The sequence below is a fragment of the Limulus polyphemus genome, unplaced genomic scaffold, assembly GCF_000517525.1.
Source record: "Limulus polyphemus unplaced genomic scaffold, Limulus_polyphemus-2.1.2 Scaffold3546, whole genome shotgun sequence".
NCBI classification, from domain to species: domain Eukaryota; kingdom Metazoa; phylum Arthropoda; class Merostomata; order Xiphosura; family Limulidae; genus Limulus; species Limulus polyphemus.
Genome location: NW_013669156.1, coordinates 101042 through 116396, shown reverse-complemented (window position 1 = coordinate 116396; position 15355 = coordinate 101042). Strand labels below are relative to the sequence as shown.

Below are 15355 nucleotides of genomic sequence, written 5' to 3'. Positions count from 1 at the left end.
GTGTCTACATGGACATCATGAGATGAAAGAATTCTGATGAAAGGTGTCTACATGGACATCATGAGATGAAGGAGTTCTGATGAAAGGCGTCTACATGGGCATCATGAGATGAAAGAATTCTGATGAAAACAGTGTTTACGTGGACATCATGGGATGGAAGAATTCCAATTATAGTAATGTCTACAAGGACATCATGGAAAAGAGAATTGTAATTAGTGTCTATATGGACATCATGGGATGTTAACATTTTCCTACACTGAAAATTTATTTCCGATAGATATCTTCAAAACTACTGCCCTCTATTTGTGAAAAGTTTTGCTCGCCACTAGCCTTCTGCTCTAACCTACATCTACATGTTTGCATGTGTTAGAGCGGCATTGTACCATGCAAATAAGCATGTGATAACCCTCCACCAATAGGAGTGCAACACACCCTCCTAGCACAGCTGACTCCCTCTATACTGTAGAACCCAATCTTCACTTTGAGATTAGACCAAATGGAAGGATAGGTGGGAAGTGTGAGAAGTGGTAAGTATCTATCAGGTATACATTTTCAGTGCAGGAAAATGTTAACTTCTGAGATGATAACTTACCCTACATAATAGTGAGAATCTCACATTGTAATGGTGTAGAGGCTAGTGCAAAATTACCTGAATGAGCACCCTTCGAAAAGCATTTGAAGAGAGCCCATGGAGGACCACACCACATCTTTACTAGGTATTATCCTTGCCCATCGTGAAGATATGTCTCACTAAATGGGCAGAAAAAGATGTGCATCCAAAAGAAACTCAATGGTGTAGAATGGCTAAGGTGCAGCAGACCATAATCAGTGGGTCAACTCCAGTCCAAATCTAGGTGGTGCCAGAAATGGATTGCCTGAGTCATGGTAGGAGGAGGGCCCCTAAAGTCTTCACCTCAAACCTAGGAATCAAAAGGGAAAGAGGACTTCCATTCCAAAAACCAAGGTCAGCACATGCATGTAAATGCACTACAAAATCAATACCAGCCACCTGGAAACCTGACATCCAGGTGATGGTAGGAAGGTCAACTCCAGTCCAAAACCATTCAGCATTGGGAATGTATCATCCAGTCTGATGTAGGAGGAGAGTCCCGGGTTAAACTCCGTGAGAGGACTTAAGGTGGCTGGTCCAGCTTCAACCAACACACCCAGGAACAGACATCCAGGCAGCAGTAGAAAGGAAGGTTCTGGTTCCCAGCTAGAGGGTTGAACTGCATGTGGTGGATTCAACCAGTCCAAAATTAACAGGCATCTAAATTTGTACATCAGGTCTGCAAAAGGAGAAGAGTACACACCATCTATACCAGCAGGACACCGCCACTATACTCTCACAACTGAGTGTAATTGAGCACACTCAGGAGGAAGCTCCTATCCACCACCCGAGAGGCTAGGAGCTGGTAAGTGGTAAGAACTCCCATACTCCACTAGGAGAGTGGGGAGATGGTGCGGTTGGGAGTTTGGAGGAATGCAACACCAGAGAAAGTGCAATGGGTGACAATGGAACCTTATTTTGAAAAGCAGGCCGAACCCAATGTATGCAACCAGGAACAGAGGGATGGGCAGCAATCCCTTCTCTGCTTTACTCATGATAGTCCACAAATTGGTATGGTCTGGAACAGGCATATTTATGACTCAATATCATACAAGGATGAACCTACTAATGGTCTTGCAAAACACCCCATCTCAATGGTGGGTGTTATAGACCTTAAAGGCCATACAGTGCAGATTTAAATGGATGGATCAGCTCCCCTCTAAAACCAGATTACTTCGGAACCAACATCCAGGAAGTGGTAGGATAGGAGTTCTTCAGCTGAATAGTATACGTTGACAGGCATCACTTGGCACTGAGGAGGATCCTATTTTAAGCATAGGACCACTGTAAGAGAAGGAAATAAATGAAAACTTATCCATTCAAAGTTGAAGTGGGGTGTGTAGTATGGCAATGAGCAGAAGTTGGTATTCAAAGGAGGAGATGGCGAAATGCAAAATATATGTGTGATGAAAGTGTGTGGTCTGGTCCACCTGCCAGCCTGGAAAATCACCACCAACAGATGACAGAAGGAAGCAGCCAGGGATAGAACAGGACAACAGATATGGTACACGGAAACAATGAACATATGATGGGAAACAAAAGATAAGGAAGAATAAGACAATTAAATGAGTTGGCAAATCCAACTGGTAAGAATCACAGGAGAAAGAAGGATTCCAATGGAATAGGATGTGGGAACTGTAATTGAGGAAGAAAGTTCTGCATGCAAGTTAATACCAGAGAGTATGAAACAAATAGAGAAGATGATCTGGATCATAATAGGAATACAAATGAGAAATATAAAGGAGGAATACCAGTATGAAATTGACAATATCTTCATGAGCTGCTGAGGTCTTGGGAAGGAGAACAGGATGGAAACAGATATAAGATATGTTGAAAGTGAACACATCCAGCCTACAATAGCCACCAGCTAAAATAGGAACAAAGTACGTGGTATAAGGAACAGGAAGTCAATGGTTCAAAATGTGGCTGAGTAAGGGCATGGAGAATGACATTGAAATTCCATTCTTGAATGACAAGACGGTAAAAAGAAATGGAGGAGACAAAAAGGACGTAAACAAAAGGGATATTATATGAGAGGAAAAAACAACAGGAATGGGAAAAAGAAAGGTAGAGGATAAGGCCACCTCATAGTCTGCAATGAAACAGCCAATGAAATATGGAATGGTGAGGAAAGCAAGGAATTGATGGAAAGTAACCATGAAGTACAGACCAATGACAGAATATGTCATTGTCTCTTAAAAACCATCAAGAAAGGAGGGAGGACTGAATGGGAGATAGTGTCTGTCACTCGTGCAGAATATCTGTATCAACCACAAGAACCACAAAAAGTCAGAGTGCAGGTGAGGCAAGATGAAACACATAAATAATACCATAGGTAGAAGTAAGAAGAAGAGTGAATGGAGGAAATGGCCGAAGCAGTGGAAGAACAGGGAACAAAAGCTGTGCAGGAAAGAATGGGACTATGAAAAGGACCCAAAACAGTGTGGTTTGGATGACAGGCAAAACCTGGGAAAGGGGACAGACAGGAGGGTAGGCATACCTGTAATCGTTGGTCCAATCCAGACTGAAGGCATTCACCTTGTCGAGATGGGTCATGGGTGAAAGGCCATGTCATCTTGTTTGTTGACTCGCATTCAAAATTTTACTACACTACCATTTCATGAATTTATGTCAATAAATTTGGTATCAAACTGTAGATTATAATTCAAATTTTAGTACTATATATTACTCCATTTCTTAATTTAAAAGTAAATATTAAAATAATTCAGATAAACATCGGTTTTTGTGTGTCATGTGTTATGTTGAATGCAGTACTGGTTCAAATTAAATGTTTGTAAAGTCAAAATACTAAGTCTATAGCCTCGTACAAATTATAAACTCAAATTACAAATATTGATAAGCTATAATATAAAATAAGAACATCTTATCTTTTCTATTTTCTAAGATATTGCTCATGTTATAAATCAAACACAGTGGCACCCCACCCACCTCTTTCCATTTTTGGGAATGCTCCTTTATATACACTTACTTCTATATATAGCAGTGGTAGGCTAAATCATGAAGTTCTGAGAAGGTGTCAGTTAAGGCCTAACTGTTCCTTCATGTAACTGAGAAGTAAACCTTCCAGCATGAACCACAATATCCATGTATGGAGAAAAAAGTAAGGTGCAGGCTCAAAAGCAACCATGAAAAAAGCCCAAAACATCACACACTGTAAGTAGTAACAGAAGAAAAGCAAAACAAAAGCAACTTTTCCCAATGTGGCCTCCTTATCGTTTTTCATATGTCATTTAAACACTGTGTTGATTACTGTTGATTGGAACAGGTTTTTGTGAGGCAACATTGTTTTGTTAGAGCAAAGCAATTTTGGGTCATCTGCCACATCCACCCTAGGGAATCAAACCTCGGACCCAAGCGCTGCGAGTTCATAAACATACCATTGTCCCACAGGGGGACTGAAATCCAACAGACTAAAAGAAGGCACAGAAAAAAGCAAATTTAAAATCTCTCCAAAATGTTGATGATTGCCCTCAATTGCAGTCTCAGATCCCCCCAGAGGGGACCACCACAAATTCGAATATATGTCTACATTTCACTACAAATAAGATCACTGACAGTCTCAATGGTAATTTGAGTTTATAATTCATATGAAACTATAGACTTATTCTTCTGACATCACAAACATCTAATTTGAACCAGTGCTGCATTCAACATAACACGTGGCACACAAAAATCAATGTTTAACTGTTTTTTAATATTTACTCTTTCAAATTAAGAAATTGAGTAATATATAACACTAAAATTTGAATTATAATCCTCAGTTTGATACCAAAGTTATTGACATAAATTTATGAAATAGTAATTCAATAAAATTTTTAACGTGAGTCAACAAATGCGATGACATGGCCTTTAACCCATGACCCATCTGGAAAAGGTCAAAATACAATTAACAATTTCAAATTTTAATACAAGTTTAAAAATATTTAAAGAATCCTCCATCTCCCCTAGCATGAGAATTGTGACATTTGTTCTCTAGATGTTACCAAGTTTATTTACCATCAGTCTGAGAAATACAGAATTTAACATATATTACATCACTATAATACAGATATTATTAAGACAAAGCACAATTTTCACAGCCTTCAATTTTATTTGTTTACAGTAATAAACTAGTAAATCAGATCCACTTGTCACGCCCATCTGTCACATCCTCTCTTTCACAAAGTTCCAAAAGTTCTTTCCAGCATTTTATACAATATTATTTATAACCAATAGAAAGCCAAAGTTTTAATCTATCAAATGAAATATTATATCACATTGTTTTCTTTACAAAGCACTGTCTATTTCACCTTCAGTTTGAATGTTTTCTCATGGTATTCACATCGACAAGCTTAGATGAATTTTCTTATCACATAATTAGAAAAACAGATAAATTATGATAGTTATAGGACATTGCTTTGTGCAGGATATTATTTGGTGTTTTTTTAGGTGCATCACTCAATTAATTCTTTTAGTATTACCTCAGTGGATTACACTGACCACATGACCTCCAAAGTGCCCAGAGTTTCCTACTATAACTGTGAACGTATCTTTATGAAACTTTTCAAGCTTTGCAAGTCTTTAGTAGACAAAAATAATAATCTAAACTTATTTCTATTAAAAATCTGGCCGTGAATATTTGGAGTCACAGTGTTGACTGCTCCAAGTGCCAAGTGATTTTCATGTTAATATTAAAAATATTTTTGGACAGTTGTCAAAAAAAAGGTAAGCAATAAACCTGGAACTGAAGAAATATGTGAATTATCCACAAATGATTCAAAGGAAAACATCTCCCAGATGCAAGCTCCAAGCTAAGATGCGTTAGGAGATAAATTCAGCCTGGAAATTAAAAAGTAAATAAAACCATGATGTAAATTCCAGTATATTTGATACATATATTCATGAAAAGGATGATTGGAATCTGTTCACTTAAGTGTTCCCCTGCTATTTTTATCCTTTTCTGCAAACTAATCTTGTTACCATCCTGTTCTTCATAAGTAGCAAGATTAAAATTTCAGACAAGAGTTTAGAACATTGTAAAGTGTGCAACAAAATTATGTTATGTGATGGGAAAGCACTCCCATATATATACACACATCTACCAATGAAATAAAGCATTTTGAAAATGTAAAGAAAAAACACACCTTTTCTCATTCATATATAAATATTAAATCTAGTTATTGTACATAAAGATACTATACTTTCCTATCAGATACTGTACTAGAGACTGAACTAACACTCCAACTGTGATGGCAAAGCAATGGGAGTTTCATTTTGGAACTCAAAGTATGCATACGAGTGAAAACAAAACTGTGTTTACTTAGACATTTATCAGGATGTTTTTCACAGTGTACAATCAACAGAACCATTTCATTTGTGATATAGATAATGAAATTAACAAAAAAAAACAACAACATAAATCACTTTTGGGTGACCATTCTACGTTAAACACTGCTTAAAATGTCATATCATTTCTGAAGTCACGAACTGGAAACACATGTTTAACTTAAATTTTACATTATTGTCTTATTTGAATCCTCACCTTCATCATTTCCCTAGACAAATCATGCATGGTTTTAGCTACTTCAGGAACTTTAATCAAGTTCTGCATGCTCTTCATAATTTCTGTACTCCTCTGGAGGGATCCAGAAACTCTCAGGGTTGCTTTAGCAATACATCAAACATCTTAAATACATTTAAGTACATATGTTGAAAGTTAAAAATGAGAAGGGTAGTGAGGTTTTATTAACTCCAGGAAATCAACAGGAGACACTATTTCATACATGTTAAAATGGGATGGAATTGTGTTATGTGAAAAACGTTTTTTTTCTTATCAAAGAATGAGTGCTGAATAGAATTAATTTGTATTAATGTATTTTATATTTTTCATAAAAAATAACATGTATACACGTTTTTAACATCATAAATACTTTTTTGATATTAATAGTGTCAGAAAACATTCTCAAATGAATTGTATTTTAAAATCAAACACTAAAAGACGGCCAATGAGCAACAGTCAATAATAATAACAAAGCAATCGTCAAATATTGTTTTTACGATACACATTTGTTAAATACAATATGTCACTAAGATGATATAAAAAGTAAACATCATTAATGTCAAATCCAGTAAAATAAAAAAAGAAGCCATGAGAAAAAATAGTTAATCCACCAATAAAAAAAATAATAATATAGTGAGTAAAATTATGGTTGAGTTGAGTACTAAGTGACAATCCCAGGGGTTGTGCCAATGGGCATTAACCTCTGAAGTGGAGGCTGGCTGATATTACCAAAGGCTGTATATTTATTCTTTTCATTCCCCATCTTTTGCCTTTCCTAGCTACACAGTTATTGGGCTTTGTTTTCCATCTGAACATTGATAAAAACTTGTGGTTGCCATTTTCACCTTACTAGTGTAAAGAAGGTTGATATCCTACCAGTAGTAGTAAAAGATGTGATATGGAGGCTTCTCTTGTTAGCTTTATTCCAGCATGGCCTGGAACATACGGCCAAATGATGGTCTTACTATGTAGTTGTTTTGCTTTCTGTCATCAATCAGGTAACCAACCACTTTAAAGTTTATGTAGTACTTCCTACAAGTTAGTCTATTTGGGACTCTTTACATTAAGCAATCCAGAGGAGACCTTACATTATGGTTTTTAATTCCATCCTTCAGTTACTTTGGGGAAGCTTGAATGCCCCACTAGCTTTATTGTTCCCCGAGACAATGAATGCCTTAACAGCTCTCTCGCTACTTGTAATGTAGGAACAATATATATAATGATAGGTGATTGTCCATTGAGGTCTGTAAATAGGTGCTCCAGTCTACAAACTAAAGCTAAAAGATAACATGGTTAAGCAGAAAAAACTCTGGTATTAAATTTCAATTTCTTTTGAACATTATCAATGATGCATAAAGCTTACCCAGCTGATGATTCATGCTCATCATCACTGAATTCAACTGGGCCTTAGTAACATGTATTCGTCCAACAGCCTTTCGAGCCCGAAGAACTTCTTTTGCTAAAATTGTGCAAACATCTCGGTCTCCTTTTTTAGCAGCATCTTTCAGTGATCTTTTTACTTTTTCTTCCTCCCTTTGGATAGCTAAGGTAAAACATATACATCGCAACTTAAAAGTTTCAGGAAAAATATTTTTACTTTTTATATATTAGCAATCCTTGAGAAACATGTTTCTGTCGTAGTACAATGACAGACAGATTTAATGAACAAACATACAGACTGAAAATTATTTTTTTTACTTTAAAGAAATAAAGGCATAGTTTATTAACCGAGATATATAAAAAAAGTTTATTTTAGCCAACATTTTTCCACCACATCTTAACGACAAGACTAAAATGTGTTTTTGGTATACAGAAAAACAACATTTTTATTTAAATGGATGTTGAAATAAAATGCTCTTTTAACAGGAGTGAGAGGTCATTTTTATTTTACATAAAAACACCATTTAAAATTAAAACACACCAAGCTATATGAAATTTTATAACAGTTACCTTGAAACAATCTTGGCAACAAATTTATAAAATAATAAATTTATTTTTTTCTCACCACCAAAAATGTAAACCTCGAAAGGAAAGGGCATGAAGCTCCCTCTATGATTACCACTTGTGACTTAGTTAAGACTAACTTCCAAAGATCCCACTGTCATTAGTAGCCCTGAAGTCTGATAACTATTCTGGAATGATGTTCTAGAAAATAGGTTTACTGTCCAGTCTTGGCAACTGTGTTTTGAAATATATTCTTTAAATTAGATACCCTAGCCACATAAAAAAGGTTGGAATAACCATGGTGGAGCATCCATTATATTACACTGGAGTCCCATTTGGCTTTTCTGTTGAGGCTGTAATTATGCCACGACTTTTCTGAATGTGATTTCCATCTAATATTTACAATAATGACTGGTTTTAGAATACGTCTCAAAAACATTTATTTTTGCAATCTTACTTTTTTTACTATTGTGTGAATTTAAAACTTTCATGTACTATATTGAATGTTATTGTGAAAAAAAAGCCTGGTCCATTATTCAAACTAAGGATCCTGCAATTGAGCCAACGGCCTTAAAACTTCATCTTCAAATTTCTGACTTCACCCACCATAATAGAGACAATAAACAGTATCCGAGGTCTCGGTTTCCAAACGTTCAACGAAAGACAACCAATTTGACGTCTCACTCCTTTGTGAGTGTATATTGCATACTGGAGGATACCACATCATCTACAGGCTACAGAACATCACCACTCTACTCTGCAATGAATATTATAGCCATCTTTGTGTGGAACCCATTCAGGACTTGGAACTGGCAAGTGGTAAGGACTTCCATACTCCACTAGAAGAAAGGAGGTGAAAAGACGGTGGAAAGTCTGGAAGAACATCATCACCTGAGACAGTGTAACAGGTGACCTCGAAACCCTATTTTGAATAGAAGACCATACCAATTTATTCAATACAAGGCATGGCAGGGATGGGCAGCTATTCTCTTGCAAATTTCTGAAGCAATTACTTATAGAATTTATTCATATATGAGCAATCCTGTGGAACACCCCATTTTTATAGTGAACATTGCGAAGCCATGGAAGATAAAGTACATGGTTGTACAGTGTGGATTTCAAATTGAAGAATACCTGATCAGGCACCACTCATCACAGAGTGGGATCCATATAATGAGGAAATGAAACAAGGGCCTCTGAAATGAAAAGAAAGTATGAATATAAATTTACCCAGTCAAAGTCGCACTGAGGCCTGAAGAATGGCCACAGGTGGAAGACTTAAACTCAATGAAGAACTACAGTATGGTATAAATAATGGGAGACAAGTTTATTAGGTGTAATCCACATGCTCAACTGTAGGATTTCCTCCAATGGCTGACAAAGATAAGACACAAGGGAAAAGGTGAGGTGTCCAATTTGATGAGAAGACACCTTGAATAAATTCTGGGAGAAAGAAGACATGGGGGAATAAGCTAAATGAACCAATGGTGAGGGTATAAGGGGAAAAATCCCAACCAGAGGAAGACTGCCAAGGGATAAGAAGTTGGGAACGGGTACCAAGGAAGGAAGACGTGTGGCCAACATAACAAAGGAGAGCATCGACCAGACATAGAAGTCTATCTGAATCAGGTTGAGGGTAGAGATGAGAAATAGAAGGAAGGAACATAGGTAACAAGCAGGAGTGACCCTCAACAATTGGCAAAGTCTTTGGGAGGAAGGAATGATCTGGATAAAGGAGAAGATAGGTATGGTGGTAAAGCAAAAATGAAACATCAATGGCAAACAAATCAGACCTTTGACATCCACAGTCCAAGAGGTGAAAGGAAAAGTGAAACAAGAAAAACGAGGAAAGTGGTTCAAAATGAGGTAAAGCGAGGGAACTGAGGAACACATTAATATCCCAATCTGAAAGAGCAGGCCATCTGGGGAGGGGGGTGATGAATCCAGAAGGAATGCATTAACATGGGAAGGACAAGGGAAGCAACAACTTGATGGTAGCAGGAAAAATAAAAGGTATGGGATAATGCAGTCCAATAACCCAAGAGTGAGAAGACCTCTGGTAGAAAAGCCATGTGAGAAACTCCACCACTCAAGCCACAGTAGATCGGTCAGCTGGGAATCCCTGAGCCATAGACCAACTGCAGAATACCTTCCATTTGCACTGATACACCTCTATTTAAGAAGGATATATGGAACGAGCTAAAATGAAAGTTGCTAGATGGGATAAACCTGATCTCCTTGTCCAGGACTGGGTAAAATTCAGGCATGAAGATGAAGGAAGTGAATGGCTCAATGTAGAACCAGTAATCGATGTTGACAAAGAAGGAAGGCAGACAAAGGAAGAAGTACTGGGGGAAATTTGCAGTTGATGTAATTATGGAAATCACGTTTGAGCGACCAGGAGGACTTGACACGGAGTGGTATGGATGAGGGAAATCTCCTAATGAAGTAATCAGATAGGAGGAAGAACAAAGGAATTTGTGGGACCAATCCTGGTTGAAGCCATCGACTGTCAGAAGCTGAGGATGAGATACCAGAGACCAAAAAAAAAGGAGTAACTTGTAATTGAGGTAGGTGGCAAATGTATCAACATGGGGAAAACACCACCAATTATAAAGCCCCTACAAAACAAGAGGATTTAAAGACTACTCGTTCAGATAAAGTTGGTTGGAGCAGGAAAGATGATCTGCTATGAGATTGAAAGCACCTAGAATATGTTGCATGTGGGCCCAATAATGTAGATCCAATGTCAAAAAACAGAGGTCTCTACTGGGTGCCCCCCTTGGTGATTGGTATGTGGTACCACTGTGGAATTGTCAGAATGAATCATCACCATCTGGTGAGAGGAAGGAAGTGATTCAAAGCCCGACAGAATGCGAGAAGCTCGAGGACATTGACATGCAAAAATCTCTCATCTACAGACAAACAACATGAAGCTTCCTGGTGATTGACCCATACACCTCAGTTCTGAAGGAATGTGTCCATGAAAAGATGTAAATCTAGATGAGGAGAAGGAAGTGGGATGCCCCCTGATGTATGGGCCTTGTCCAACCACCAATTCAGATAATTCAACAGGGTAACAGGAACTGATAAGGGATCCAAAGCAAGGTACCATTGATTGTGAAGAGGGGGACCAGTGACATCATTGAATACCATATCCCCAAAAGTGAGAGAACCCCACAAGCAGAAAGTGAGGGAGCTGACAGGGCATGGGAAACTATCAATTCCAGGGAAGGAAGTCGTAAAGGAGAAGGTTGAGCGTGGCTTATATGAGAGTTGAAAAAGACATTCAAATGGACAAAATATTGTGTAGGTTGGAGGAAGGATTTCTCAAGTTGATTAACCAGCCCACCCGAGTAGCCACTAGAAGGAGCTGACAAATATGGGTGGCTGACTCCAGTTTGAAACAAACAAGAAGAAGCTAGTCATCCATATACTGGTGGAATCGCAACCCCAGAGCATAAATAAGGTGATAAAAATCTCTGACCACCCAAAAGAAAACATAAGGGGTACAAGCAAGCCTGATGGGTGGGGCACAAAATTGATAAACCACTCCGTGATGGACAAACCAAAGATACAGACGAGACTATGGTGATTTAGGGATGTGGAGATAACCACTGACTGGTAGTTGAACAAAGTGACTGAGACACGATAAACTGATGACAGGCTTCCAGTCCCCAGTTTTCTTGGGAACTACAAAGATTCTGGAATAAAAACCTGATGAAGGATGTGAAACAGACTTGATAGCCTGCTGAGATAGTAGTTCTTGAACTGCCTCTGACAGATGCTGGCTGGCCTTGGTATCCAAGGCAGAGGGAAGGAAATGGGTATAGGAGACATGAGAGGTGGGGATAGCAATGGGATCACGAATCCTTCTGACAAAACTGGAAGAATCCATTGATCCTTGACAAATTACACCAGTGAGGAAGAAAATTGGCAGACCAAGTTCCCACCAGACCAGAACCTACCGGGTGGTCACCAATACTGTTAGCGACGTGAAGAGTGTTATCAAAGAAAACGACGAGAAGAGGCACCCTGGGAAGAAGGGACAGGTAAGAGTTGGGAAGGGGGGGTGCCATATTGGGCTCTGGCTGAGATAAATGGCCAACAAAGTTAGAAAGAGCAGACTGTTGTTGTACCTATGCAACCCGTGATTCCAAAGACTCAGGGATGGTGTTAAAGATGTATCACAGAAACTGGGCCATACATAAATCCCAAAGATAAGATGGTAAATGGATGCAAGTTAAGGTTGCATCACGACCTAGAAGGTCCCAACAACAGAGAAACCACTTATGTAAAGCCAGAGCTGAAGATGACAAATAAGTCAAAGTGGAGGGAAAAAGGATGATAATGTCCACAGAAAACCTTTCAGGATTTCGGTGTAGAGCCTCAGAGAGGAGTTGATTGATAGAAAGATACCATAAGAGTTGTAAAGTAAAACTAAGGTGAGAAAATTGGGCATGGGTCAGAATTACAGGAGATTTAGGGGCCAAACCCCAAACAGGCAAAATGGAACCTAACAATTGTTGGTTCAGAAAGAGACAGCAGCCCGATGATATGCAAGAAAAGCCCATGGGGCAAGGCATGCTAATCCCATCACTTCATTGTGAGGCTAAGTAGTCAGCATGTACCCTAATATTTAGGGAGGGAGGAAAACCAAATAGGGCTGGGAAGATTGGACATGGAGTATGGAAGGATGTGGTTCACAGGAAATAGGGGAAAAGGATAAGAGTCACATATGTGAGAAACAAAATCCAAAAAAACCATGTTAAGATTAACTGGCTTCTCAGGCAGGGCATGGGAAGGCACTGCAAAATCAGGAGGTGGAAACAGGCAATCTAAGTAAATGTCTGCCTGAATAGGCTCAGATTGTTCAGGAGGAAGTGGGACAAGGTCTCGAGACAAAGGTTGACCAACGTACCATTCAATCTCCTGGCAAATAAACACGGATAAATCCCCTGCCTGGTTGCCCACACTTGAAGCCTGAGACATAGTGCTATTTGTGTGACCCCCGAAATGATAACTTGAGCTTTGGAATTCATAATGAGGAAAAGTCAACCAAGAATCAAAATTATTGAGAACAATGTGACTGTAATAAACTGGGATTAAATTTAAGTTCAGAAATGGTCATAATAAAAACTAGAAGGGAGAATAAATGAAGAACAATTCGTAAGTATACTAAAGACAAATGTGAAACATTAAACAAGCAAAAAGAAAAACGTCAGAGCACAGGTGCTGCCAAACAAGAAGTGGTAGTTTGGTAGAGGAGTATAGTTTGTCTGTTTGTTTTGAATTTTGCACAAAGCTACACGAGGGCTATCTTCATTAGCTGTCCCTAATTTAGCAGTGTAAGACCAGACGGAAGGCAGCTAGTCATCACCACCCACCACCAACTCTTGGGCTACTCTTTTGCCAATGAATAGTGGGATTCACCGTCATATTATAATGCCCCCACGGCTGAAAGGGCAAGCATATTTGGTGGGATGGGGATTCGAACCCGTGACCCGCAGACTGCGAATCGAGCTCCTTAACCACCTGGCTATGCAGGGCCTAGAGGTGTTTAGAGGGAGTCACATTCATCATGCGAATATGTCATGCTCCTATTGATGGAGAAGTGATGCATGATGATTTACATGATAGTAATATTGTAATCATTCAATTCCAATAGGGGAGCAGAAGGCTTGTGGCATGCATAAAGAAAAATATTTGGTTATAGAGGGCAACACTGGACTAGAATAGCTGATCCTGAATGGAGGAAAGTACCCTATCAGAATGTCATATACCTGTGTTATAAGAGCAGTAAAGGAAAAAGGTGGGCTCTACCTGTTCATTATTAAGGATTGAAGAACCAGAAGCAAAGGCTGCTAGCAGTAAGAGCTGGTGAAAGATGTCCTAAAACAAGAGAAGCTCAGTGGAAGTTACAGAAACAGGAGGCTATAAGTTCTGGGTATGATATGAAGCATGTACAACAGAATCATCATGTAAAGTACAATAGTAGTACCTTTGCTCACTGCCAAAGTAACTTCAGTCCTCATTAAAAAAAATATGACATCTGATTACACAAACTCTGACAATGAGGAGGACTTGAACAAAAATTATGAAAATCAATAGGTCGCTGAATAAATAGATCTACATTGGTACAAACTGTAGTTTATACCTTATATCCATTGCTATAGGTTTTAATTCTGTAATATTTACTGCTATTTATTTTACTTTATTGAAAGACTTTTAATAGTACTTGGGTTTGAAGAAGAAAAAATCAAATTCTTTTGACAAACTGCAGTTTTATTTTACCACCATGAATAGAAGTGAAACTAATTATGTTGTTTTATTATGCAAGTAGTATCAACTATAGATGGGTAATTAGTGGAATTTGCTAATTGATTAATCATTAATCAAATATTCCAAACAAGATGGCTACAAAAAAGCAAAATGATCCATTATTCTGATACGAGATGGCTAAAAAACTCAATGGTAAAAACCGAGTTTTGGTACTCATAATGGACTGAGAATAGATAGTCCATTGTGAAGCTTTGTGCTTAACAACAAACAAACAATGATAATATTTTGATAACTTAGATAATGGGAAACTGTAATTTCAATTAGTTGTACAATTTTATGAGTCTCATAACACTAACTGATAAGCTGAACAAACTTGAATTTATTGAAAATGGTAATGAAAAATAATAATGGAAGTTATGGAAATATAACTGCTAGATAGTTGGAATAATAAAAAACGGTAATAACTTAGAACAGTAGTTGAATACTTTCATGTTTTCTTCTTCAAACCCAACTTAGAACAGTAGTTGATTACTTTCATGTCATTAACCAATTTAATTGTAACTTTGATTAACTGGTTCTATTACATAAAAACGGTAATAACTTAGAACAGTAGTTGATTACTTTCATGTCATTAACCAATTTAATTGTAACTTTGATTAACTGGTTCTATTACATAAAAAACGGTAATAACTTAGAACAGTAGTTGATTACTTTCATGTCATTAACCAATTTAATTGTAACTTTGATTAACTGGTTCTATTACATGACACTTATCTACGTAGCTGTTGCTTAATAATCGTTGGAGACGGCTTGAATAGGTAACGAAGAAAAACTTTAATATAAGTTTAACATAACAGCAAATGGACAAGGTTTTGTCATCATCGGGTATAAGTAATTTACACTGACACGGATATATACACACAGTATTGAACTTAAAGTAGATCACATGACCAGACACT

At 37.8% G+C, this 15355-nt stretch overlaps 1 protein-coding gene across 7 annotated transcripts in view; it reads right to left on the bottom strand.

Annotated features, from left to right (window-relative positions):
- The window catches only part of LOC106469562 (charged multivesicular body protein 3-like), a 33194-nt gene that overhangs the window by 3820 nt on the left and 14019 nt on the right, over positions 1-15355 (bottom strand). For all 7 annotated transcript variants that reach the window (XM_022398104.1, XM_022398106.1, XM_022398105.1 and 4 more), the window contains 2 exons: positions 7534-7713; positions 6153-6274 (listed from right to left, as the gene is read on the bottom strand). In XM_022398104.1, coding sequence (XP_022253812.1) covers positions 6153-6274; positions 7534-7713 — 302 coding nt within the window. The remainder of the gene's footprint in view (positions 1-6152; positions 6275-7533; positions 7714-15355) is intronic.